A 24,936-nucleotide genomic window follows, 5' to 3' on the forward strand; every position below is an offset into this window, starting at 1 on the left:
TAATCTTCCTGAACTTGCCACTTTAATTAAGTGAAGAATAATCCTGCCCGCTTGCAGACCAAGTATTGAGGCATCACACCCGGAGCAAGGGCAGGAACTGCTGGTGTTCCAGGTTGCTGGTGTTCGCAGCTCGGGAGGAAGAGTGCTGGGCGAGGCAATGGAATCTCCAGAGTCACAGCCGGAGATCCCTGGCACCTCCAGCAGCTACTGCAGCCTCCGCTTGTGGCCGTGCCTGGAAAACATTCAGATTTCCAGACTTTTTCTGGCATTTGTGCCAGGAAACCGGGCTGCGTGACTTTCGGAGCTAAATTTAGGATCACAAGTATTTCACATTCCCCAAGCACCTTCTATGACAACATCTCAAAACCCTTCATGAGCATCAGCTATTCCTCATTATCTTCCTTTGAGATAGAAAAGCCACTTTACTGGCAACAGACAGAGCCACGAGCGGTGACTTGCTCAGGGTCAGAGAGGAAACCAACTTCCCAGTGTAAACTGCTTGGCTCCCACAGTCACAGAAACATGGCACATCACCTGCAGCAGTGCTGCTGGGATTAGGTAGGTGCAGCACCACTCCACTTGCAGCATGGGATGTAGTGCTGAGCGCACAGAGCTCCCCACGGTGTTCTTTGGCTGTACTCCACGGGCAGATAGCCCATGACAGCACTGTTCATCGCCAGCAAACTCAAACCAGTTTAGGCCTTCATGCCTCTGTTATTTTAACCATTCTTAGGGATTACAGTTGCTAAAGGGAATTAAGAAACCTTACAGAAGCAGAAACCTGGCTGGCTTCTTTTGGGTTGATCTGCTTCAGACCTCCCTCCGCTTGCTGGGCTCCCATCCCTCCATCTGCAGCCACCCATCTCCCTGCAGCCACAGGGGGGTTTGGGAATGACAGGACTGTCTCGTCCTTATCTGCTCCCCATCATGACTGGCACTGCTCTGGGTCCTGCACCATGCTGGTGACCAACTCTTCCCTGTTCTCTGGGTGTCCCCTTCCCAGTGCTGACCTAGCCAACCCAACACCAGCGACCTAAGCTCAGCACCAGCCACCGTTAATGGCAATGTAAAGTCACTTTATTTTGCACTCAAATAGATTAGGTGATGTCTCTGTCTGAGGGACCAGTAGGTGTGAGATGAAGGGTCACTATCCACAGCTGCACTGCCTGCGGGAACATCTTTGTTCCTGCCTGTATGCACTGGCACCGGCGCAGCTTTTCCCCTGGGAAAAGGACAGAGCTGCATCCATACAAAGGTGCCCTTATACTCATGGACCTGAAGCCCTACTTGAAGCACTCCTGCTTTGGTGAAAGAGGACAACCTCACCAGTAGAGCCACGAGACATGACCTCCTTTTGCAGATACAACTCGGGTCCTCACACCTCCCTGAGCCAGGGTCAGGGACTGTTGCCACGGGTGTTAGGCTGCTCATCTCTGAGTATGTGTGAGAGCCCTTTTCCCTCCCCCTTTTCCCTCCAGCAGTGAGATTTCTCAGCTTTCAAGCTTTGTTTTCCCTGGAAGGAAGAGAAGCTGCTGGAAGCCAAGCAGTGAGGGCGCAGCGGGGCAGGGAGAGCATATTTGGAGGGTATTACGGGTGGCAGGGATGTGCCAAGGAAGAAAGCTGCTATCAAGGATCTATCTATATATGTGCAGCTCCCTGAGGTGGGGTTAAAGAGAGTCTCATTCCGGGGCTGCCTGCGGCACTCCCTGAACAACGGTGGCTGGAGCTGCCTCCAAGCTCCACATTTTAGTTGCAGAGCGCAGCCTTGAGCAGCTCAAACAAGACAGGGTTTGGCTGTGGTCCCTGCAAACACAAGGAATAAACTGTCCAGGGTCGCTGCAGTTTGCACCCCCCTGGTCGCAGTTCTGCACCAGGCAGTGTAGTTTCAAGGGTGACAGGATGCCCTGGCAGCGGGGAGAAGAGGACACCCTGGGCAATAAAAGGTTTCTCCATCATCTGCTCATCTCCATCCCACACAGCGCACTTCCCCAGTGGGAGCCAGCCATAATCCCGGCTTTCCTCACTGCATAGCAATCAGAAGCTGCTTTATTTTTCAAGTCCTGAACAAATATAAACCAGAGCCTTCGCCAGCTGCAATTACAGCTAATTCCCCAGGCTTCAAGCTGCATCCTTTTGGTCCCCTCAGTGGCTCTCCCTCCCCCGACAGACTGAAGAGGATCTGCAAAGCTGCCAGCACTTCCCGGGAAAGAGCCTGAGGCCGGGGGAATGATCCCAGTGGCCCCATCGCTAAAGCTGCCCACCCTGACATCTATCACCTCCATACCAGCCCTGCCTGCAGTTATCCATCAGCTGATCAATAGGTTACAGCCACCCTCAATGTGCTCCTTTTTCTAGCCCCAGAAGGTGCACCATGGCAATCTATACACCTGAACAGCCCTTTTTATTACTTTTAAAGTAAAAATGCCTTTGGTTCAAAAAGAAAGAAAGGAAGAAAGAAACCCTAACAGGCAGTGTTCCATTTGATGGTATTTTTATGTAGATTAATGACATAGCAGCAAAAGAAATCCTACGAAATACAAGTGTTGGGGGTTTTAAACAACTGTTTTTTGAAGGGTTTTGTTTCAATGCTTCATTTTCAGAGATAAAGATTCCAAAATAAAGATTTGTGGCTTAGGAGTTTCCTGTGATAAAATAATTGCATTTTTCAAGTGGCTTCTATTTTATCCTTTTACTAAACCTCACTGAACAAATATCATTGGCCAAATGTCCATGGGAAATTCACTGAGTCCATACCAAAGCTGTACTGGAGTTGGTGCCCAGGGTGTGTTCAGGTTCTCTCCACAAAGCCAAACCCAATAAATACTGTAGGTCAAAGTGCTTTTTATTTCTGCATTTTGGGAGCCCAAGATGAGAAGTGTGTCGGGGTGCCAGTTCCCTTCCCCAAACAGAAGAAACGCATCTCATCTGTGCTTCTGAAACTGCCTTTTAATCAAATAACAGAAGCAGGTCCTAAAATCCACCTCATAATTCCACTTAAGCCACAACTGAACCTGAAATCAGGGGTCAAGTACTGAAGACTTAGTTAAGCATCTCCCCAAAACCCAGCACAGAGGTGTCAGAAGAAATATGGTGCCACTATGCAACAACTTGCACCAATGGCAAGTAAAAGCTCCTGTTTGTGTTTTAAGAAGCAACTGTGTTCCTGCTTTCCAGTCCAAGCCCAGACACTCAAGTGTTTGCTCAGGAGCTCCTAGGGCTGCCCAGGGGCTTCCCTGCCCACAGATACCAGGGAATGATCCTCCTGCAAGCTTTCCTTTGGGACAGGGCTACGAAAAAAAGCATACTAATGTATGGGTCTCACTGTAATGAAGATAAAACCAGCCAAAATGCAAAACAAGTTCATCCTTAGCATAATTGCAGCAGAGCAAAACACCTTCCTGGGCTGGAAATTTAGCTGAAAATCACCTTTTTCTCCCAGCACTGTTGTATCCCTAGGCAAAAGGACACCCCAAAACTCAAGCGCTGCTTTCCTGCCAGGGCCCTGTGCTCCAAGAGGAATCCTCCTCCAAAGGCTGCCGGCTCCTGCATGTGTGCCCTGACCCAGGGAGATGTGCCAAGCATGGAGGGGCTTTAGGGCAGCTCCTTGAGGAAGCTCAGCACCTGTGTGGGGGTGCAGTGGTAGCAAAGGGGTGCTCCAGAGCCCCCCACCTCAGTAAGAGAGAAGTGAGACAGGTAGGAGCAGCTTCCCACCTCCCACCCTCCTCTACCTCCTCACAGGCAAAACAGGCAGGTGACCGCCTGCAGCAGAGGGAAGCCCCTGGGGTTTTCCTTCGGGCTCCCAGGGAGTCCCTGGCCAAAGGATCTGGCTCTGGGAAGGCAGAGGAAGGAGTTGTCCCTTTGCAGGCAGCCCCTTATGCGTGACCATTGGCAAGGGCAAGCATGTCAGGCAGGGTGAGGAAGTGGCCCTGGCTGCCCCCAGCCCACCAGGGACATCACGGCAGCAGGCAGGTTTCCCATAAGTGGAGTGGAAAGCTCTTTATTTAACCTGCCCCCCCCACCTGCCCTCAGCCCCAGCCTCGCCTTGTCCATCACCCCTCAGAGTGTGCCACAGCTACTTTTTTGGCAGGCTAAGCCAAATAAAACCTTTTGCAAGCCAATGCTCTGGGTAACCCTTTCCTCCCCACGCCTGGGAGGATCACACAGCAGAGCGGTGGGCACCCATCCTGCATGATGCAACACACAGCATCATGCCCCAGGCTGCTCCCAGCACTCCCCAGACAGCTGCAACCCAAACAAGTCACCCAGAGCTGCTGCCTCAGGCTGGGGCTCTGTCCCCTCCCCAGCCCCACCACCCGCTGCCCTTCCTGTTAGACAGCACCCCATGTCAGCGGGCGATGGGTGAGCCCAAGCAAATGACGACAGACCATCACATTAGGGGTGTGACAGAATGACTGGTGATTTAATGCTTCTTGAAGTTTTTTGTCTCCTTCCACAGGGCATTGGTTTTAAAAACAAACAAAACGAGGCAAAATAAATTAATTTATGTACACTTTACATACACTGTGTCACATGGAGCTTTGCAGCAACGGTAACCAGAAATCATTACAAAACAGAGAGTTACATGGCTGTTGCAGGCTTTCAGCAGCCTGCAAACTAGAAGGTTGTCATCCTGAGCATGGTTGGCAAAGTGATCATGTAAACATGTTTAGAAGCATTTACGGTGGACAATGGATGGGCCGGCTTCATCGTATTCCTGCTTTGTGATCCACATCTGCTGGAAGGTGGACAGGGAAGCCAGGATAGAGCCACCGATCCAGACGGAGTACTTACGCTCAGGTGGGGCAATGATCTAGGAAGAGCCAAGAGAGCAGAGATCAGTAAACCTGCAACCATTGCATGGCACAGGGTTTGTGGGAAGGCAGAAGGTGGCTGCTCCTGCACCTGAGTCCTTCATGCTCCAGACTTACCTTGATCTTCATTGTGCTGGGGGCCAGGGCTGTGATCTCCTTTTGCATGCGGTCAGCAATACCTGGGTACATAGTGGTACCCCCAGACATGACATTGTTGGCATACAGGTCCTTCCTGATGTCGATGTCGCACTTCATGATGCTGTTGTAGGTAGTCTCATGGATACCGGCAGATTCCATACCTGGCGACAGGGAAAAGGGGAAACGCAGGCACAAGTTAAGCAACAGAGCGAGAGCTCTACAGAGGACTTGGAGAGGGGGAGCTGGCAGGGGAGAGGAAAGGGAGTGGGGCACACACACCAATGAAGGAAGGCTGGAAGAGAGTTTCGGGGCAACGGAAACGTTCGTTGCCGATGGTGATGACCTGCCCATCAGGCAGCTCGTAGCTCTTCTCAAGGGAGGAGGAAGAGGCAGCGGTGGCCATCTCGTTCTCAAAGTCCAGCGCTACATAGCACAGCTTCTCCTTGATGTCACGGACAATCTCACGTTCAGCTGTCAGAGGGGAGAAAAGGCATCAGTGATTGCAAAGGAGAAACAGGGAACGCTGACACCTTCTCCACGGGTCTGCCGGGACTCCAAACCCCCAGCATCACACAAACTCCCAACAGGAAGCACTCATGGGGCTTGCAATGGGGCAAGAGGCTGCAGCACCCCAAGACGTGCAAGGGTCAGAAGCGAGAGGGGATGTTCTGGGGCAGGGAATAGTGCTCACCTGTGGTGACGAAGGAATAGCCACGCTCAGTCAGGATCTTCATCAGGTAGTCAGTGAGGTCCCGGCCGGCCAGATCCAAGCGCATGATGGCATGGGGCAAGGCATACCCTTCATAGATGGGGACGTTGTGTGTCACACCGTCACCGGAGTCCAGCACGATACCTGGGGAAACAAGAAGCAGCCACCTGAGACACAGCCCACGAAGAGTCCTGCCCTGGGGACAGAGCACTTGTCAGCTGTCAGGGACTAGTCCTGGGCATCCTTGCTTGGGGCCAGCGGGACACCTGCACTCACCAGTGGTACGGCCAGAGGCATACAGGGACAGCACAGCCTGGATGGCCACGTACATGGCAGGGACGTTGAAGGTCTCAAACATGATTTGGGTCATCTTTTCACGGTTGGCTTTGGGGTTCAGGGGGGCCTCAGTAAGCAGGGTGGGGTGCTCCTCAGGGGCTACACGCAGCTCATTGTAGAAGGTGTGGTGCCAGATCTTCTCCATATCATCCCAGTTTGTGATGATGCCATGCTCAATGGGGTACTTCAGGGTCAGGATACCTCTCTTGCTCTGGGCTTCATCTCCTACGTAGGAGTCTTTCTGACCCATACCCACCATGACACCCTGCAGGGAGAAAAGCAGGGGCTCAGCAACCTCTCCAAGGGCAGCAGCACGGGGCTCCCCAGCAGGCCGGGCATCCTCCCTCCATGCAGCAGGCACCCAGAGCCACGGCTGCGGCAGAGCCTCAGGGCAGGCTCAGAAGGGGACGGCGCGTACCTGGTGGCGGGGACGGCCCACGATGGAAGGGAACACGGCCCTCGGGGCATCATCCCCGGCGAAGCCAGCCTTCACCAGGCCGGAGCCGTTGTCGCACACGAGCGCGGTGGTCTCGTCCTCGTCGCACATGGTGCCGGTTGTCTGCGGGAGCACGGGGGGCGCGGGCTCAGCCTCACGGCCGGCCGGCAGCAGCGGCGAGGGGCGGCGGGGCCGGGGCTCGGCAGGGCTTACCTGTGCTGGCTGCGGTTCGGCGCGCCGGACGGCTGGCAGAGAGGCGTCCCGCTGCTCGCAGGGTAGCTCGTGTGCCGCCGCCGGACACCGACCCTTTTATCACGGCGGCGGTCGGCCCCCAGGAATGCGGCCCCGGCCGTCGCCATATTTGGGTGTCGGGCCCGGCGCGGCCCCGGCCCGGCGTTGCCCAAAGAAGGCGCTTCTGGCCGCGGCCCAGGTGAGCCGGGCCCGGCCGTATAAGGCGCGTCTGCAGAGCCCCCCCAGCCACCCGCGGCCGCGGCTGAAATAATCCCCCGGCATTGCAGGGCCCGCTGAGGAGCAGGCAGGTGGGGGCCGCCGCCGCCGCCCTGCGGGGGACAGCGCCGGGACTCGGCCTTGCTGAGGCAGCGGCCGCAGCGGGCTCGGGCCCGGGCCCGGCGGAGTGTGAGGGCGGAGCGGGCCAGGGGAGGCAAGGGCGCTTTCGGCTGCATGGCCGTGACTTGCCGCGCCCCTGAAGTTTGGGGCTGCACAGGGAAGCACGACCCTCAGGTGGGCGCCAGGGGGAAGAAGGGGCTGTGAGAACAGGTAACATGATAAGGTAGATCCGTGGTTTGCACGTAACAGCACTGCATGTGGCGATGGCCACAGCTTTACACACCGAGGTAAGAAAACACTGTGTGCTGTTTCTTTGCTGTGATTTAAAAATGGGAAATAAACGCATGAGATGACATCTGTTAGGCACCTGAAGAGACACCCTGTGAAGCATTAATCCCAGCAACCACCTGATCCCTGACGTAGCCGTGAATGCTGGTGACATTACTGAGTGTCCATTGATGGCCACTGAGCTTGGCCGAGCAACGAGGGGATGCTCCAGCTACCGCTGTGGCTCACGCTTTCCAAAAGGAGTGCGGTCTCACAGGCAAGTCATCTCTGACAAGACAAAGGCACTATGCAAGTGAAGAGGACATCTTACACGGCTACAGATGCTTAAGCAGAGATTCCATGTGGGACACTTGAGAGACTTTATAGAGACATTCCAGTAACCGATGAAGAGGCAGAAGTGCAAGCAGATTTTCAGCCCTGCTAATGAGTTGATGCAAATCAACCTTCAAGACCTTCTTTGAAGGCACAACTGGCCAAGAGTAAAGCCATTTAAAATTTAGTGAGTCAGGAGAAGAGCAAGAAGAAATGGTACGCCAGAACGGCTCATGCTGCGAGGAGTCTCCTGCAAATGAAGGCATTTCTGTTGCTGATTTCCTCCATTGCAAGGCAGAGCAGACGGGTCAACAGAGGAGCAGAGAACTTTTCTTCTCTAATTTCTGCATCTTCCAGTTTGGCAGTGTTCCTCTTTACCTTTGGCAGATCTCTGTTTCATTCTGCTACAGATTTTTTATTCCTGTCAAGTTACTGTACTGAAGTATGCTAGGGACAAAACACGCTCTTCTCTCATACTATTCTTCAACTTCTTGTTGAAGAGAAGTTCTGTCATCAACAACTGGCTGTACAAAACTCTGAAGCCTGAAAGCACTTAAAGGCATCACAGCCATCAAATCTATTTACAGAGCTGTAATGCTCTGCTGTGGCTTCCAAAATACAGACAGTTGTGTCGAATCAGAAGTCAAGTAACAGAAAGCCTAACATCGCTGAAGGATAAACATTGTTAATCCTTCAATGAAACCTGACACGAGCATAAACCCACTCTGTCCCTTCTGTTTCTTTTAGCTTTCTCTCTACCCCAATCTAGTTTACAGCAAAACCCCCAATGGCAATGTTAAATTTTTAGAGTCCTACACAAAAGATCATTTTCAGCAGGTAGATCTAATGTTTTACTGAATGTTTTACATTCACTGAATGAATTTGGTTTTGGTCCCAAGTCAGAAAACATTTGAATCACAGAAAGGTTTGGGTTGGAAGTGACCTTAAAGATCATCCAGGTTCAACCTCCCCTGCCATGGGCAGGGACACACTCGACTAGACCTGGTTGCTCAAAGCAACCTGTGTAGCTAACAAATGAGTATTCTGTTAGGTAACTCCACTCTCTCTTTGTACAAGACTTTTTGCTGTAGAAACCAGGAATTTTCAGTTTTGAAGTTAGTTTCCAGAACAGAGCTGGGCACAAAGATCACTGTCCACAAGGCACAACTTCTGAAATGGATCACGAATGATAACTGAAGCTTTCCTGCCACTCTCGTGACAACAGAGGATAGGAGTGTGGACATCTCATACAATATGTGCTTTCCATTACTGAGAAAATAACTGTTTAAGAAACAATACAGTTATTCAAAAGGAGCTATACATACTCCTTGAGCCATTTTGACTGAACCACAGTCTTTCTGTCCCCAGGTTATTTGTTTTTGTTATGTGTGGAAACAACCTAAAGCTCTGGCATGACCTTTGATACGCAGTGGTAAATGAAGGCATCCTCCCCATACAGTAATCTGAGACTGGATTTGAGCATCAGGATGGCTTATTACATAATGATCCAGGGGAAGGAGAGAAGGAACAGCCCCACATCCCAGCCTCTTCCAGCTTCCCAATGGAATAGTGACCAGCTCAACATTCCTCATACAAGAACATTAGACTTCAGTTTCGACGTGGAAGTTATTTTAATGAGGTTTTATGTAAGTAAACTCCTTCTGTTCTGGCAATAGTTGGATGGAAAGCTGCTGTACAAATGCCAAAGCCTCCCAGCCCAGCAGTGGAATAAAACATTAGTTGCGGAGCCTACATGACTGATTGTTTCCCGAGAACCTGGAGAACACTTCTACACCAGCTGGAATAAAACCAACCCAGCAGAGGAGCCAGGCACCTTGAAGCAGATGGACAGAAAAGGATGAACAGAAACACTTGCTTCTGAGGCAAGCTTCCCTGGGCTTACCCTTCCACCCCAGACAGAGTACAGAGGGTTGACAGTCTGGGAAGGGGTAAGATACACCTGAAGTGTTTATGGTGGACAGTCAATTAGAGATTCCACTTCAATCAAAATTTGTCTAGTAAAAGTTCAGGTAGAACATATTTGAGCGGGGGGTGGCAACCATTTGTTCTATTATTCCCTTTATCTCAAAATGTTAAATGTGGAAGCAACTTTAAAGTGACTTTCAAGAAGCATATGGAATAAGGCTTTCAAGGACCCACTCCTTTGAAGCCACAGCTGGCAGCTCTACCCATACTTCTTTCTCTCAGCCATGCAAGGCTGCAAAACAGCAGAGTTTGCTTCTTAGAACAATCTTAGAAGATGACTGCTAGTGCATTTCTTTCCCATATTAGTTAGAACCGCTCTAGATAAATCTATTCTTCCAAACATGTTCAGACTCTCAGCCCGGCTTACTGTATTAGTACAGAGAGGAGAGGGAGCATGGAACGGGAGCTGTGCTTTTAAAACTAGAAACTGGATTCTCTTCAACCAGTTTAACTTCTGACCTTCTCAGCTGTTGGATCAAGTTATTGCAGCAGGCAGCAAGCCAGACAAGTAAAACATAAGGGCATTCAAGTTGCTCTGCACAGACTCTCTGGCTGTTGAGCTGCTTGCAACAGCAAGGTGCAACGCATCAGAATGGCAGCAGATTTTAATCTTTGAGTAAAAGTTACTTCAGTCAGAGTAATTAAAACTGAAAAGTCAAATGGATTTTTATTCCCACATCAGAGAAAACTAACTGGGGCAGAAAATGAGTAGCATCAACTTATAGAAAACAAGGCACCGAGCAAGGAAGACCATGCTGGACTCCCACACTTCCATCACTGCTTTCTAGGTTTCTTCTGAGCCAAGGCTCAAACAGTTGCGGTGAATGACTGCATGGTGAGCTGCCAATCTCATTTTTACATATATTCTAGAAATCTGGATAGAGCTAAAATGAAAGTTGTACAGATAAAATATTAAAATGTTTTGAAAAGTTTGATGTTACAGATAGAAACTGAAAGAATGGTGTATTTACTGGACCAGAGGACTTAGAAAATTGTGCTTTATCCTTTTCCACCCCAAACAGGCTGAGTGACCATTGTCAACCCAGTTACCCTTTTTTGTGCCAGTAATCTTTAATGCAAAAGTGAAATTACCTAGCTTCTGCAGCAAAAAGCATTGTACAAGAAGAGAGTAATCTAATAATCATTTGTTTCTGAGGTAAGCTACACAGTCACCCAGCATTAACATTTTCAGTATGAAACCCCAGCCCCAATGAAGAGAGATCAAAACTTTCCCCACCTTCTGCAGTGGGTCCCACATTTCACCCTATGTGCTTGCACATCTTTGAGTCTCAGGCAGGATTCATACTAATGAAGATATAAAATGAAACAGCAAGTTTAGAAAAGGCCCAGCAAACGAAAACTTTCTCGTTTGTCTGAAAACACAACTCTGCCTCCCCTCACTAAAGCACTGATGTCTATACATTTAGGACCAAGTGTATTACTCATGTAGATTTTATTACAAAGTTTTAACAAAACAAATAAACAGAACATAAAACAGTACACAGGAATTTAACAGCTCTTTAGAAAAAGTATTTTAAAAAATAGTGAGAATCATGCTTGTCCCTGAACATAAAGTTCATAGTTTGCCTTTAACACAAATCTGAAGTAAGGATTACATTTCAAGTTGCCAAGTTCATTTGCTTGCAGCATGTCATTCACCTCTGGTAAATACTCACTTAGTTGAACTCCTACAACACAAAACCTTTTATTACAACACTGATAAATGTACCCTGCATTAGCAGTTAAGATCATTTTTAAGTAAACACCTGTGCCTGCCTCAGAGTTAAAATTACTCTTTTGGAATTGAGAGGATCTAATCCTGTTACACATGTCAAGAAATACAATAAAGCTTAAGTAACCTGTAAAACTGAGTTAAGAGCTTCTCAGTGAATTTATGATTAAGCCTAAAATCCTGAAACATAAAATCCAAATCTTTACGTAACACTTCACCAAAATAAAAAAATAAAGCAAAAAGAAAGATCAGTCATGTAGTAAATACATTTCAGCCTGGGGTGTAAAAATCTCACAAAGGAAAAGATGCTGGCAGGACCGAGGACACAAAATCAGAGCTGTTCTGGAACCTTCTCTCTTCTGGGAAAGGTTCATATGCAGTAGTATTTAAAACAGACTTTGACTCTAAATGGCTTCCCTCCCCTCCAGCTGTCACTTCCATGGCCATAACTTCCCATGGTCAGGTTTAACTGGGGGAAATGGATCATTATTTTTTTGCTTTTGGAGAGAGAAACCAAAAGCAAAAGCATATTTAAGCTAAAATACATCAAGCTCTTTTGAGTGGCAGTCAATTAGTTACTAATCCTGCACCTTACAGAAGACATGCATTTAACTCCAGAAGGCATCCTTTATTGTAGTAAGAAACTGCTAACAATCCAATGGCTGCCCTACTATGCAAATAATTTGAGGGTACTAAGATTGTAACCAAGAGATCTGCTCATCTCTTATCCCCTCAACACATCACAGAGATCCAATGAGCTCCATGGGAATGTAATTAGTGAAATGCATATAGAAGTCTGTATTACTCAAGAACTTCTTAAGGCTACTTCTTGCATATCAGTATTCATCTTAAGCAGCTTTTGAAAGGAGTAAACAATTTCAAGAAGTTTAAGTATACTTTACCTTCTTTCAATAGTTTTTGGAGTATTTTCACAAATATACTATCTTTAGATGCTTCAATTGGATCATCTTTACCATCTGAACTGGACCATCTGAAAGTGAAAGAATAATTTGTGGAAAGAATTGCACAGATGAAACCAAATGAAAACAAGTAAGAACCAAATGCAGGAGAACTTGGTAAAGTATCAAAGGTAATTAAACCATGTTCACACAGAAGTGTTGTGTGCTTGGCTATAGCTCGAGTTTTTTTTCCATCTTGTGTTAATTATTATTTATTCCAAGAGCAAAACTGCAATAAAATTGCACTACTATAATGTAGTCTAGTTAGGAAGACAAAAGAAGTGCTTCCTGTCTTGTAAACTGTAAAAGAAAATATTATTTCTTTGATAAAATAATCCATAAAGATAAGAATTGCCTGTTCTTAGTAATCATAAGAATTACCTGTTCTTAGTAATCATATTTTACAATTGAGATGATGAAGGTATAGATTGTAGAATAAAGCAAGAGCATCAGTTTGCTAACATGTTTCACATGTTTTACCCTACGCCAATAAAAAACACCCTACACCAATAAAAAAGCAAACTGAGGAAAGAAAGAAAAAAAACCTGTAAAATCTAACTTTCAGGCCTGTAATGGCATCACAGACACAAACCATAGTTTGTCTCATTTGTGATTAAATACGAAGGTGGAGACTCCTGAATGCAAGTCTTATCTCTGCTAAAAAAGGTTTTTCTAAGAGAAAGATTATTTTAAATGACAATTTTTCACAGTTGCAGAACTTTGCATGCAGCAGTTTTAAGCCAACACCAATCTATCTTGTTTTGCCGTGGTTCTGACCTTTCAGTTGCTTAAACTTCCTCTTCCATATGTGAAACTGCTGGGTAAAACCAGTTTTTGTATCACTCTCTAAACGAACATGAACCTCCTGGGGCCAATGGGACACTCTTCCAAGAGATCCCAACCTGGCACCCAGAAGCTGTTACTGACAAAGCCTCTATGCTTCACTGAAACCACAGGTTGACCCTGGATGTCACTTAAACTCACAAACATCTAGGATTTCATCTTCAATTCTACTGGGAAAAATGTGAGGGAAGGAGGGAGGGAAGGGGCCTGGGGAATTTTCTCCTCCTAGGCACAGAGGACAGCAAGGACCCTACCAGAACACCAGAAGCACATTCAGCAAGGCTCTCCATTCTACACAAGAAGCTTACCACCATTTGTAGCTGTTAAGCTAGAAAACAGATGCCATCCTTAAAAGTACGTACTGTAACGTCAAACATTTACTTTTTGTCCTGGGTTCAGCAGTAGCAGTCATTTTTCTCCTCCTTGGTAGCTGGTACAGTGCAGTGTTTTGACTTTCAGCTTGGGAACAGAGCTGATAGTGATGTTTAGGTTTGGACAAGGACTTTGTGAGCCTCATGCTCTGCCAGGGAGGAGGGGAAGCCAGGAGGAAGTAGAGACAGGACACCTGACCCAAACTGACCAAAGAGGTATTCCATACCACAGCACGTCATGCCCAGGATGTAACTGGGAGTTAGCCGGAAGGGCTGGGAGACTGCGGGGTTGGAGGAGGTATCGGTCGGAGCTTGGTCGGGCTGGGGGGGCGAGTTATCGGTAGGCTGGTGGTGAGATGATGTATTCTCTTCCCTTGTTATTTCCTTTATCATTATTATCATTGGTGGTAGCAGTAGTGATTTGTGTTATACCTTAGTTACTAAACTGTTCTTATCTCAACCCGTGGGAGTTGCATTCTTTTCGATTCTCCTCTCCGTCCCTCCGAGAGCAGGGGGAGGGCAAGAAAAGGGGGGGAAGTGAGCGAACGAGTTACCTGACTGGGTTGAAACCACGACACTTTTGCACACAGATGAAAGCTAACACTACCTCTTTTGAAATAGCCATCAACCTCTTTGTAAGCTTCTGAAAGCCTTGCTGGACTGGAAATGCAACTGGGATATTAAGTTTTCTAAACACTATTCAAGTGATCTTGAAGTGATCTAAATGCAAAGTGATCTCAAATTGCATCTGGTTAGCTAGGAGAGTGGGAAAAGTTGTGTCAGCACTCTGTGTGATGAGTGCTTCAAATATTATGTTCAGATCTCTGTTCTCAGCCCAGGCTGAACAGGTCATAAACCAATTACTGGAATGGTGCCACGTAGGAGTTCTGGATTCTTCTGTCTTGAAAAATCACAGAAGGGGAAAAAAATACTTGGAATATTATAGGAACCTGCTTCTGCATATTATTTGTGTCACATGGGACAATGACTTATTTTCTTCAGACTTTGGAATCTATCCTATGTATAACTGTGAATCCAAATGCTGCTTATTTCCATTTTAGTCACAAATGGCACAGTACAGTTGGAACATGTTCTCTCCTCGTCTTTCCCTCCTTAGGTCCTCCTGGAACATGGATGAGCATTAGAAAAGGTGGATAACTTCCAAAAATTAGAAAGGAAAGGGAGGAAATGCCATTTGAGTTATTTAACTTGGGAACAAACAGCAGCACTGGTTGGTGAGGCAATTCTTCTGACCAGTTGGATTCAGCCTGTATTTGGTGGTGAACACCCCTGAGAATGGCTCTTTTAAGTAATATTTACAGCTTCAATCCCTTACAGTCAAGAATGCAGCTTTAACTCGAAATGGTCATGAGCTTATCAATGTAGTACAATGGCCCAAAATAAGTGAAATAAAAGTTTGCAGGAGTGACCTCAGCTTGTGTTGCTCTTAACTAGCTTCTGTTTGAGATGCGTCAAAAGAAAAAAAACCTTTCGGCATCACTCATTTTCTTTTACCTCAGCGAAGGGCTCAGGAATGAAAGCTGCACAGGTACATTTCTGTCTCAGGTGCTAAGAATGCATTGTACGTTGCCAGGGAGCTAAGTGAACAAAGTCATACAGATTTTTTTTTTGCTGGGGTTTCACTTTACAAACAAAAAGCCACATTCTGATCAAATACTTCATACTTTACTAACCTTATGCTATGAAATTCAATCTTTTCAGTGAGCTAGAGAATAGTATACCAAAATGCAATTCTGGAACAGCTATGTCACAAATACTCCCAGTAAATTATATTCATATTGGACTTACCCATCTCTTTGGAGAGCCTTACAGAGAATTTTAAGTTTTAGATCATTTACATCCACTTCCTCTCCCTTCAATTCATATAAGGAGAAAAGACAAGTAAGTTAAAAGTTTTCATTATTTTCTTAAAGAAATAATTGTTCCATCACACAGATTATACCAATGCATTAGATTCTTCAATTGCTGAGCCCTGTTTTTAACATAGGGTATTTTAACTGATGACCTGATTGGACTCTTGAAACATCAAGGACTGTTTATTTCCATTTGAAAATATTGTCTTAGACTTTCATCACCACAGGACTGCTAAAGACCAGCTACCTCAGTTTGGAAAAGGGCCTATTTTAAAGCACATGAACAAATACCAATTTGTAAAATGTGGTATTCTAGGCAAGTTTCATTTTAACATGTGCTAAATGATGACTGAAGTCAAGGTTCTTTTTTCAGCATGGCCAAGCTATCTAGCATGCATTAGTGTCCACATTAGCATGTGTGTTTTACAAACATATTAGTAAATCTCTTCAAAGATACACAGCTGTCCTGGAAAGGACAGTCCCTTTGTTGCACAGAAACTTTCAGATAATTGATGTCAAACCCCCTTTAAAAATGTAATGTCAGAAAAAATACATGTATTTTTTTCCACCCCTCAATATCCCAAAGCATCGCACCTACTTTAAATTCCCGTCAGAAGAGATAACAGAAACCACAAACACTTGAATTTAGAAGACTGAAAGCAAGAGAATGGGTCTTCACATTATGCTACACTTTTGCAAAAGAAAAGCAGAGAAAACTAGGGAACAGATAGCTTTTAGACCCTAAACCACCATCTCTAATTCATGCTGACTGGTTCTACACCAAGTTGTTAGAGACTCAAATAACTGAGCAAAAAATCATTTTGAAATCTCATGCTTTTAGAGTGACATTTATCTGGATAAAAACCCCAACTTCATCTCAGTGTTCATGAATTGTGTTGACAATATTTCAGAGGAAAACTAATTTAAAAGAGAACCAAATGAGTTCACTCAAGTTTATTTTACTGCAAAATGTTATTATTTGTACTATTTATGTTGTAAAAATGAAGGAAATATTTATTACAAAAAGAAGTTACTGAATTTTCTTTTTAAACTAAAGAAAATGAATTCAGAGTATGTATTATGTACTACTCTAAGCAATAATACTCTGTCCTTCATACATGAAATATAACATAGTACTAAAGACAGGACAAGTAAACATACTCATACATAAAGCAAAAAAACCCTGAGTAGTTAATAACAATAAATGTTATTCAAAATAAAAAAAAATACAATTCAAAACTTAAAAATTTAAAAGCAATTATAGATATTTATAATTATCAACCCAAAAGTTATTGCAGACCAACAAAATGGCACAATGCTGTTTACAAAGCACTACTACAGAGAGGATTTTAACTTGGAGCCCTACCAGACTAGTGGTAACTGGGAAAATCAGAGAAGAGCTCTCATTTTCAGTTGGTAAGGAACACTTTCACTAAAATAACACAACCCTAGCTTTTTAGCAAAGACTGTTGTTAATTCAGGTTTGATGCTCCTCAGAAGCTGATTTATTTATGCTTAGTGAAAAATTGCTCCTGACAAGATACTACATCATACAAGGAGATAGTGAGAAAGCAGATAGCAAATCTGTGGTTCAATGCTATTAACATGTTAAAAAGCTGGTGACTATCCCACATTATCTCCTGACAATCAGAGGAACTGCCAATAGGGAAGATACAAGAACTAAACTCCTGCAAACAGCTGATCTTAATCCTGTTCGGAGAAAATCCTTAAGGAAGCAACACTCTAAAGAAGAAACTCTAGACTATAAATGGGAAGTGAAGATGAGGAGTGTCATTTTTCTTAAATGATCTAAACCACATTTGGCATTAATTCTCCAGCGACTTAAAAACAAACTGAAAACACACATCAGTAGTTATGTTCAATTACTGTACACTAAGCTAATTTGTTAACTCACTACAGATGCACCATCCTAGCTTAAATACCAATAATAATAAATAAAAACATACGACTCTGGGTTAGAAATCCTTCAAAAACTTTTCCTACCTCGTCAATGTATTCCAGCAGATCAAGTGCTTTCTTGAAGTCATATTCATTAGCCCTTCTGTTCTCATCACATATGTACATCTATGATGAGAGATTAATGCAGAGAATTATTTTTAGCTTACAAACTAATGTAACTGATATCATGGACAACTCATTGTGGGAAGACTACCGTGTATTTTTCACTTACATGACCTTCTCACGAAAACATGGGGGTTGGAACTAGATGATCTGAAGGTCCTTTCCAACCCTAACCATACTATGATACTATGACACTATGATTCAACGACAAGTATTTTTGTAGTATGGAATATACTTAATGTTTTAGAGCAGCATTCCACTTACATGACAATGGTCCGTGGACAAATGATACTGGATATTAAGGCTGCTAGGTTTCAAATTTAAATGCCATTTAAGGCTGTAACATTCCTGGATTATTGTAGCCAGAGCTCAGCTTCACAAATAAGCTCTCAGAATGATTTTGGTAATGAAGCTCAAAGCAGTACTTAAGCGCATGGACTGCCTTTCACCTTTTAAAACTGAAAAGTTTGGTATCAATATTTCACACACACACACACACACACACACACACACACACAACCTCTAAATTAGTACTTCAAAGGAAAATGAACATTAACACTATTTACACTTTCTGAGTTTCATTCTCACATTGCAAGTAGCACGTATGAACGCTGGTTTGACAATAACAAAGAATTCAGAAGGAAAACTGTCTTGGTGCCAGCACTTGCCAAGTCACTCTTCCCTAATCCCTCAGGTAGCCTCACTTAACAGGCAAGTAATGACTTCAGAATCTGCTATTATCTCTGCTAAGAAAACTGAGAGAATGTAAACAAGCACGCTATCAGCTTTTGATTTTCCACAGGATTATGGGAAAGTGAGGAGCTGCAAAACTGACAACCAGCCAAAACCCGATTTGTTTTACAATGTATCGTTACTCACTGAATGTTTTTTGTGTGCATCACTGGATGGTAAAAATATGCTGTCAACAATGCAGAAGCAGTAAGGCTTACTGGTTCCTGGCTGCTACCAGAAAGGGGTGTGGAAAAGGAGTCAGAGCTATTACTGATCCCAGTACTGGAGCAGTTCATGTATTTGTTTCAGTGTGGGTTAGGTTTTTGTTTGTTTTACAAAAAGAAAAAGGAAACAGAAATACTTTGGGTGCCTCTTTGCAACAGGTGACCAAAAGCCTCTTCCTGCTTCTAGCCGTTTCTTTTTCTAGATTGCAGCATCCCTGCCCACTAAGGTGGAATCCTTTGTTCCTTCTGCCTTCCAAGTTCTGCCCTACTGAGAATGAAACAGAAGGTAAAAATTGTCTCACACGCAGAAACTGCCTTAGACCAGTAAATCAGCTTCTGATACTGACTTGATTTGCTTTTTCTCCTAGCAGCACTCTAAAGCACACATTCAGCAAGAAGAAATCTGAACTAAAACCAGCATTCTGAAGTTTGCTGCTGGCAGAAACTAAGCAAAGATAAACCTATTAATACATCAGATCTTTAGGTACTTTGCAAGTCGTATAAGGAATAAAGACAGCTGTGATCTTCTCATTTATTTTGTCACACAGAGGCAGAAAACATAGTGGAACTTTACCTGTGTAATGAAGAAGATGAGATACTTACATCAATGAGCTGAGATGCAGACAACACTGGCATATCATTGAGGTTCAACTGCTTCTCTGCCAGTAATTGTTCAGGAAGTGTCTCCTGATGTAACAGAAAGCGTTCCTGTTCTGATATTTCTTGTAGTCGTTTAAAGAAATGAATGTTTCATGTTATTAAAATGTAATAACAGATTCTATGGCACAGTAATAACTGTCAAGTCACAGTATTATTCAGGTCTGCAAGTGTTTGCTATGATGCATTCTGTTTGGACACAGAAATACTTCCACTTCAATACGGCCATCCTGGTGAATTAGTTGTTACTTTCTACTCAGGTTCCCAGTAATGCAGACTAGTAACTCTTCCTTTTTCCCAGAACCACAAAGTGAATGCACAGAATTTGAGGCAAGCTGTTGCACTATGCAGGGAAGTTAAGTTGGCTGCACTTTTTAGGAGCTACCTTTTGGCTGAAGACCCATGCCATGGACCTGCTCCATCTCATGGATTAGTCCATTTTTGAATGTTTTACTTTCCAGCATCATCTGCTTGGGGGTTAGAGACTTATTATGCTGAAGCAATCAAAAAAGAATAATTTCAGCCACACTGTGTGAACCCTGCCCTGCCTGCCCCGTTCCACTGCATGGTAGAAATGGGACAATAATTCTAATGAGCACTTTATCTGTTTACATAGATAAACAAAACATGGCAGAAATAATTATCAATAGGAAACTGATATACAAAGAGTGTAAGATTTAAAAGCCATGTCATGTGTCACATAGAAACATGTAGTGGAGTACAGACCAGACCAAATTTTGAGGGTCCACTGGTCTACTCAAATAAAGCACTGATTTCCTCATTTTTCTACAGTGTTCCTATTTGAGGATTAGATTCTTCACATTGGCATAGGTGTGTGTTGGTTTGGGGTTCTTTCCCCACAGTGGTGAGGAAGCACCTCAAAAAGCAAATTTAAGCTTTAAGATTTCACGCAATGTTTTATAATTTAAAAGGCAGATAATATATCGTTATTATTACAAGCTACAAATAATTTGTTAAGCCTACTTAGTTATCATCATTTTCCCTGGGCTTTTTCAACAGGATTTCTTTTAAGAATTGTACAGAACATACACAGATAAATATGAAGATCAGCAAAGAAAGCTTGAGCAGTAACCTTGAGAAGTATTTCAAAGCCTCCCCCTGGTGGCCAGAACCAACTTAACTGTTAGCACAGAATTTTCCAGCCCCCAAACTCACAGCACCATGTGCTGCAGTGTCAGGAAAAGGGTATTTTCCAACGTGACAGGAATGGCAAAGCCATTAGAACCGTTACATTTGCTCATGAAGCAGAACAGGTATTCCTATTTTTCCCATTAACATCCTTTCAGTTAGAGCATCATGGAACACTGTCACTGTAACCTTTCTAAATACAGAGAGTAAGATGCTGAGAAAGCACTTTATCACAAATGTACGTATTTGCAGGTACATTATACCAATACAGTATTGTTACTGATTTTCTTGTACAACTTGAGTCTCAGGACTTGAGAAGAATTTAGAATTGAGAGCTATCCAATCAACAGGCTTTAAGAAATTAAAGCATTTTTACTTTGTATCTGAAAAACAAAATGCAGCTTCACAAAAACACACTGTGTGAAGGGTTAGTAAGTTTAAGCCACTTCAGAACTGTCTAATGACTTTGTAAAATACTGAGCAGCTTCTTATCTATGCCAATATTTTCTGTATTATTAGAAAAAGTGAAAAGATACAAACTTCCCATGCTCACAGTCCTAACTCAGAGGTGAAAGTGAATAGCTCAGGATAGTCCCTCACATTGTATTCTTTATCCTTCCTGCTATGAGCAAAATGATCAGCTATGATCACATTATTAGAGCCCTCAACCTAACAAATTAATAATCTGCAAAATTACCGTGATTCTAACTCAGTAACTCCATTAGTCAATTCTTCACTTTGCTGTTTTTATTTCTTACCGTCTATTTTCTCTTGCAGTATGTCTTCTGAGAAGTCAGATGCCAGTGCAGCTAATTTGCTCAAGCCAAGAAGTGTTTTCTTCTTTGCAAAATACCGTGTCTCCGTATTTGCTAAAGTCTGCAGTGTACTGTGAGCCTGAAATTAATAAAGAGGTTAGAAATCAGCTAATCAGTTTTGTAAGTTAATATCAGAATGGAAACTGGTAAGCATTTAATCTGAACTGCAGTCTCACAGCTATTTATAATTTGTAATATTATAACCCTACTTTTAAAAGTCACACAACTTGCACATTAAAACTCTGCATTACTCTCTTCAGGAAGAGACACAGATCTCTACCTCAATTACAGCCAGTCTTTTCAGTATTAATCAAGAAAAACTATCTTATGATCAAAGGATAAATTGCAACTTCACATATTATACCTCTGGGATCTTATTCAAGGCTAGCCAGAAAAGACAGACAAATATGCTTTGAGAGAACAATTTCACACGCAGACTGATTTACTTGTTAATTCAGGAATCTGACAAAACAGAATTATACGTGTAACTGCTGCAGTAGACAAATTCTTGCCTGTACGTTTGGTTACCAGACAAAAGAAAAGAAACTTTTTGAGCACTTACTCAGAAAAACTATCCAAACCTAATTACTTGTGTATTTTAAAACCCTTGCCCATCTTCACAGTGCTTTGGTGTAACAGAGAAAACCTCTGTCAACACAAATGGAATATTACAATACTCTCAGGGTGGTTTTGTTTGTGGTTTGGTATTTTTTTTTACCTCCCTCTTTGCTATTGTTTTAATAGCAAATACCAAATGCTGTTTGCTACTAACCCCCTCCCCCACCCCCAGTTTGTAAAAAATGTATGTAAGACATTAATCAATACCATTTTTATTCTTGTGATACCTCCAGGTTACTTTCAATAGTCTTGAAATACAAGTTTCAGGTTTTCCCTCACTAGATAACCTGGTAACGCTACTGATGCTCACTGTATTACACTGTACTCACTGTAAACCCCCAATTCCATCCACGTAGCGATCATGCAATCAAACAAAACTTCCCTTGATAAAAGAATACGAGTTACCAACACGGGATGAAAAGCAGCCCTAATCTCCATTACATGGTGCAGTGGCTTATATGATATACCAGATGGTGCCTGGAGGGAGGCTTTGGTACTCCATTAATAATCTGTGTCATCTCTCCCTTAACTCATCTAGATAAGCTGTTTTTTGATGATGAAGTCATAACTACATATTCTACTTTAGTATGTACTTGATTTGTTTAATATGCAATATTTCAGCTTGGTTTTGTTTAAGAAGCCCTACCTTTTGCAAATCCTGACTATTGATTTCATGTAACCAGCTCAGATGCTCATGAGCTTGCAAGAAATTGGCCAGCTGTCCATGCTGAGCAATAGGCTGAGATAACAGCTTCCCTCGCTTTCCTTTTTCCAGATACCAGCGAAACAGGAAATCTGAAAAATTCTGGAGATAACAGCAATATGAACACATTTTAAAAGTCACATTTAAACATCTTGTTCTGCTTGAGGCAAAATGCTTCATAAAAATACAGTTGGTAAGAACACGGTAAAAACCTTCTTAAAATAAGACACACACACACAAGTAATGTTGATGAAAAAATCTTTGGAGTCATGACAGAAATAGTGTTTAAAGAATTCATGAGCTACTCTGCAACAGATGCTGTTCCACTGAAGGATGCGGTGTGTAACTGAACAAAGGGCCAAATGTAAGTTCTGCATGTTAACCCACAGGAATGGGAACAGGTAACACATCAATCACAGTCCCAGTCTTGTATTTTTCACTTGTTCCTTTGCTGCCCTCAGAACTCTGCTCTATTTCCTTTCATGTATTTCTGTTTACTTCTGCTGTCACTGTTCTTGAAACATTCCATCCTATCTCCAAGTGAACCTACAACCTTACTTCTCCATCAGTTAAAAATGGTGCCTTAAAAAAAAAGAACCAAGCTCCTCTATTTTATCCTCAAAAACTTCAATAACTAATAACTAAAACAAATAACTAATCCAGATTTTAGGTTTGCTTAATCTTTACAGAGTAATTTTAGAATACTGCTAAATTTTAAATGCATTAAACAGTTCTAAAAATCAAGTTTGAGGAGGCCATCAGTCTGATATTCTACCCATCAGACTTGATCCATGCACTTGCAACAGTCATTTCTCTTCAGAAAGTTTTACATTTTTCCTTTAAAATAAAGGATGTGAAGGTTAAAAAAGAAAAAAAAAAGGATACTTTATCCCCTTCTTTGGCAGTAAATGAATGTTGAATCCTTACTATTCAAAACCTTTATAATAATTTCTGTCCATTACTGGTATTTTTTCTTTTAATTAAAACAACCTTTCTGTACACTATTAGGAAACCTGTAGACACTTGGATTTCTCCTTCCACAGTGGCTGTGGAAAACTAAACAAAGTGATGTCACCAAATCTCAAATTAGGAAACTTCTGTCCCAGTCCCACTCACTTCAGGAAGTCTCTACAGCCTCTTCCTTAAGCTTTCCAATCTTTCAGCAAACTTAGAAGTTTTTAAACCACATTTTAACACTGGAAGAGTTGTCCAGTAAGTACCTAGCAGGGCAATAAAAAGACCACAACAATATCCCTACCTTCTTACTCAATTCTTAACTAACTTTCCATTAATATATTTAAAAATCTCATTCTCTCTTCTGGAAGTTATCCTTAAATTTACATTACATTGATTTAATAAAACAACCGGACACTGACTACAGACCTCAGTGAACAAGTCACAGAATGCTAGAAAGGCATCAAGAGTGAGACAATGTATCTGAGGCACAGAAAAGGTCCCATGAAAAGCCACTGCCCATACAGCTAGCACCCATATTTCTCACTACGTGCTTTGCAGTCTCAGGGTAATACACTCCATTGAGTTCTGAACACTGAATGTTGACTTCAGCTTTCCACGTTTCCCCCCCATGTGTATGTAAATATATATATGCATTAAAGAAAAAAAAAAAATTCGTAACTTTTGCAACACTACAAGCGCAAACTTACTATAAAAAGCTATATAAAGGAAATAAAAGAGTTACCTGATCTGCAAACTGATTCATGTACCGTTGTAATCTGGCCTGGTTGTCTGTCTGCTCACACATCTGCACCAGGATATCGAAGTCATGGTACTTCTCTGCTAAAGTGGCCGCCATCTGATATTGTCCCAGGGAAACTAACCAAGAAAAAGAAGTTATCAAACAAGCTTACATTTGACTGTAAGATGATGACAAAGGGCAGAGACCAGAAAAATGAAAACAAGTTTCAAATGTTCACAAAGACCTACTTACACAGTCCGAAAGAAATGCTCACCTACTGCATACACATCCTGTGCACATGTAAGCTGACATACCTATCACCTTGGTCTCCCAATGCAAGAGGGAAGAAAGAATACTAAATGGATGGTATACATTCCCTTTTCTCTGAAAGTGACCATCATCTGCTATTTGTGCTGAGGGGTAGGTTCAGCCCACGACTTAATATGTGTAATAATAGTCACTTAATTACACAAAGTGAAAAATCAGCAGGCAAAGGCTTTTGACAAAACCACAACAGGTAAAGCCAACAGGGTTTTTATTAAAAATACATTATTTAAATTCTTTTTGGTTCAGATATATGAGTTAGCAGAGTATTCAATTTTGTTTGTAAGGAAATATGAACTTCAGATTGAACATAACAATACAAAAGGTATTTACAAGCTAACAGAGACCATAAATATCAGTGAAACAAAGAATGATAGCTTAAGAGACTTTTCTTAAGAATGTTAGGAGGCAGTGATTATTAGATTGTTCTATTTTATATCATTCAGTTTGAGTCTAAAAAAAAAATTAACTTCATTAAGTTACTAAAATTGTATTTACTCCAATTTATTTCCAATTAAAAACGGGGCTTTGCTTTCAGTTACTCATTAAAGACCTGACCACATCTGACACACTA

The 24,936-nt window shown here is 43.1% G+C and overlaps 2 protein-coding genes across 3 annotated transcripts in view; both read right to left on the minus strand.

Moving 5' to 3' along the window:
- Positions 1–4,392: 4,392 nt before the first annotated feature.
- Positions 4,393–6,793, minus strand: ACTA1 (actin alpha 1, skeletal muscle). The gene is made up of 7 exons (XM_062641779.1): positions 6,644–6,793; positions 6,413–6,553; positions 5,935–6,259; positions 5,641–5,802; positions 5,229–5,420; positions 4,929–5,110; positions 4,393–4,810 (listed from the first exon to the last, which is right to left on the minus strand). The coding sequence occupies exons 2-7, from the start codon at positions 6,539–6,541 to the stop codon at positions 4,667–4,669; spliced, it is 1,134 nt and encodes a 377-aa protein (XP_062497763.1). The 5' UTR covers positions 6,542–6,553; positions 6,644–6,793; the 3' UTR covers positions 4,393–4,666.
- Positions 6,794–11,019: 4,226 nt separating this feature from the next.
- Positions 11,020–24,936, minus strand: part of NUP133 (nucleoporin 133) — a 32,692-nt gene continuing 18,775 nt past the window's right edge. For both annotated transcript variants that reach the window (XM_062641770.1, XM_062641769.1), the window contains exons 19-26: positions 24,042–24,175; positions 22,286–22,444; positions 20,965–21,100; positions 19,004–19,122; positions 17,367–17,447; positions 15,298–15,362; positions 12,218–12,306; positions 11,020–11,271 (exon numbers count right to left, since the gene is read on the minus strand). In XM_062641770.1, coding sequence (XP_062497754.1) covers positions 11,135–11,271; positions 12,218–12,306; positions 15,298–15,362; positions 17,367–17,447; positions 19,004–19,122; positions 20,965–21,100; positions 22,286–22,444; positions 24,042–24,175 — 920 coding nt within the window. In that variant the 3' untranslated portion in view covers positions 11,020–11,134. The remainder of the gene's footprint in view (positions 11,272–12,217; positions 12,307–15,297; positions 15,363–17,366; positions 17,448–19,003; positions 19,123–20,964; positions 21,101–22,285; positions 22,445–24,041; positions 24,176–24,936) is intronic.

The sequence above is a fragment of the Pezoporus occidentalis genome, unplaced genomic scaffold, assembly GCF_034315485.1.
Source record: "Pezoporus occidentalis ecotype Australia unplaced genomic scaffold, CSIRO_AGI_Poc_V1 ctg7, whole genome shotgun sequence".
Taxonomy (NCBI): Eukaryota; Metazoa; Chordata; class Aves; order Psittaciformes; family Psittacidae; genus Pezoporus; species Pezoporus occidentalis.

What these genes read in the sequence shown, in the direction of transcription:
- ACTA1 (XM_062641779.1), bottom strand. Translation starts at nt 6,541, where the DNA reads ATGTGCGACGAGGACGAGACCACCGCGCTCGTGTGCGACAACGGCTCC. An exon ending in TGGGCCGTCCCCGCCACCAG is followed by an intron (nt 6,260 to 6,412) that starts GTACGCGCCGTC and finishes TTCTCCCTGCAG; the next exon opens with GGTGTCATGGTGGGTATGGG. An exon ending in CTTCCAGCCTTCCTTCATTG is followed by an intron (nt 5,111 to 5,228) that starts GTGTGTGTGCCC and finishes CCCTGTCGCCAG; the next exon opens with GTATGGAATCTGCCGGTATC.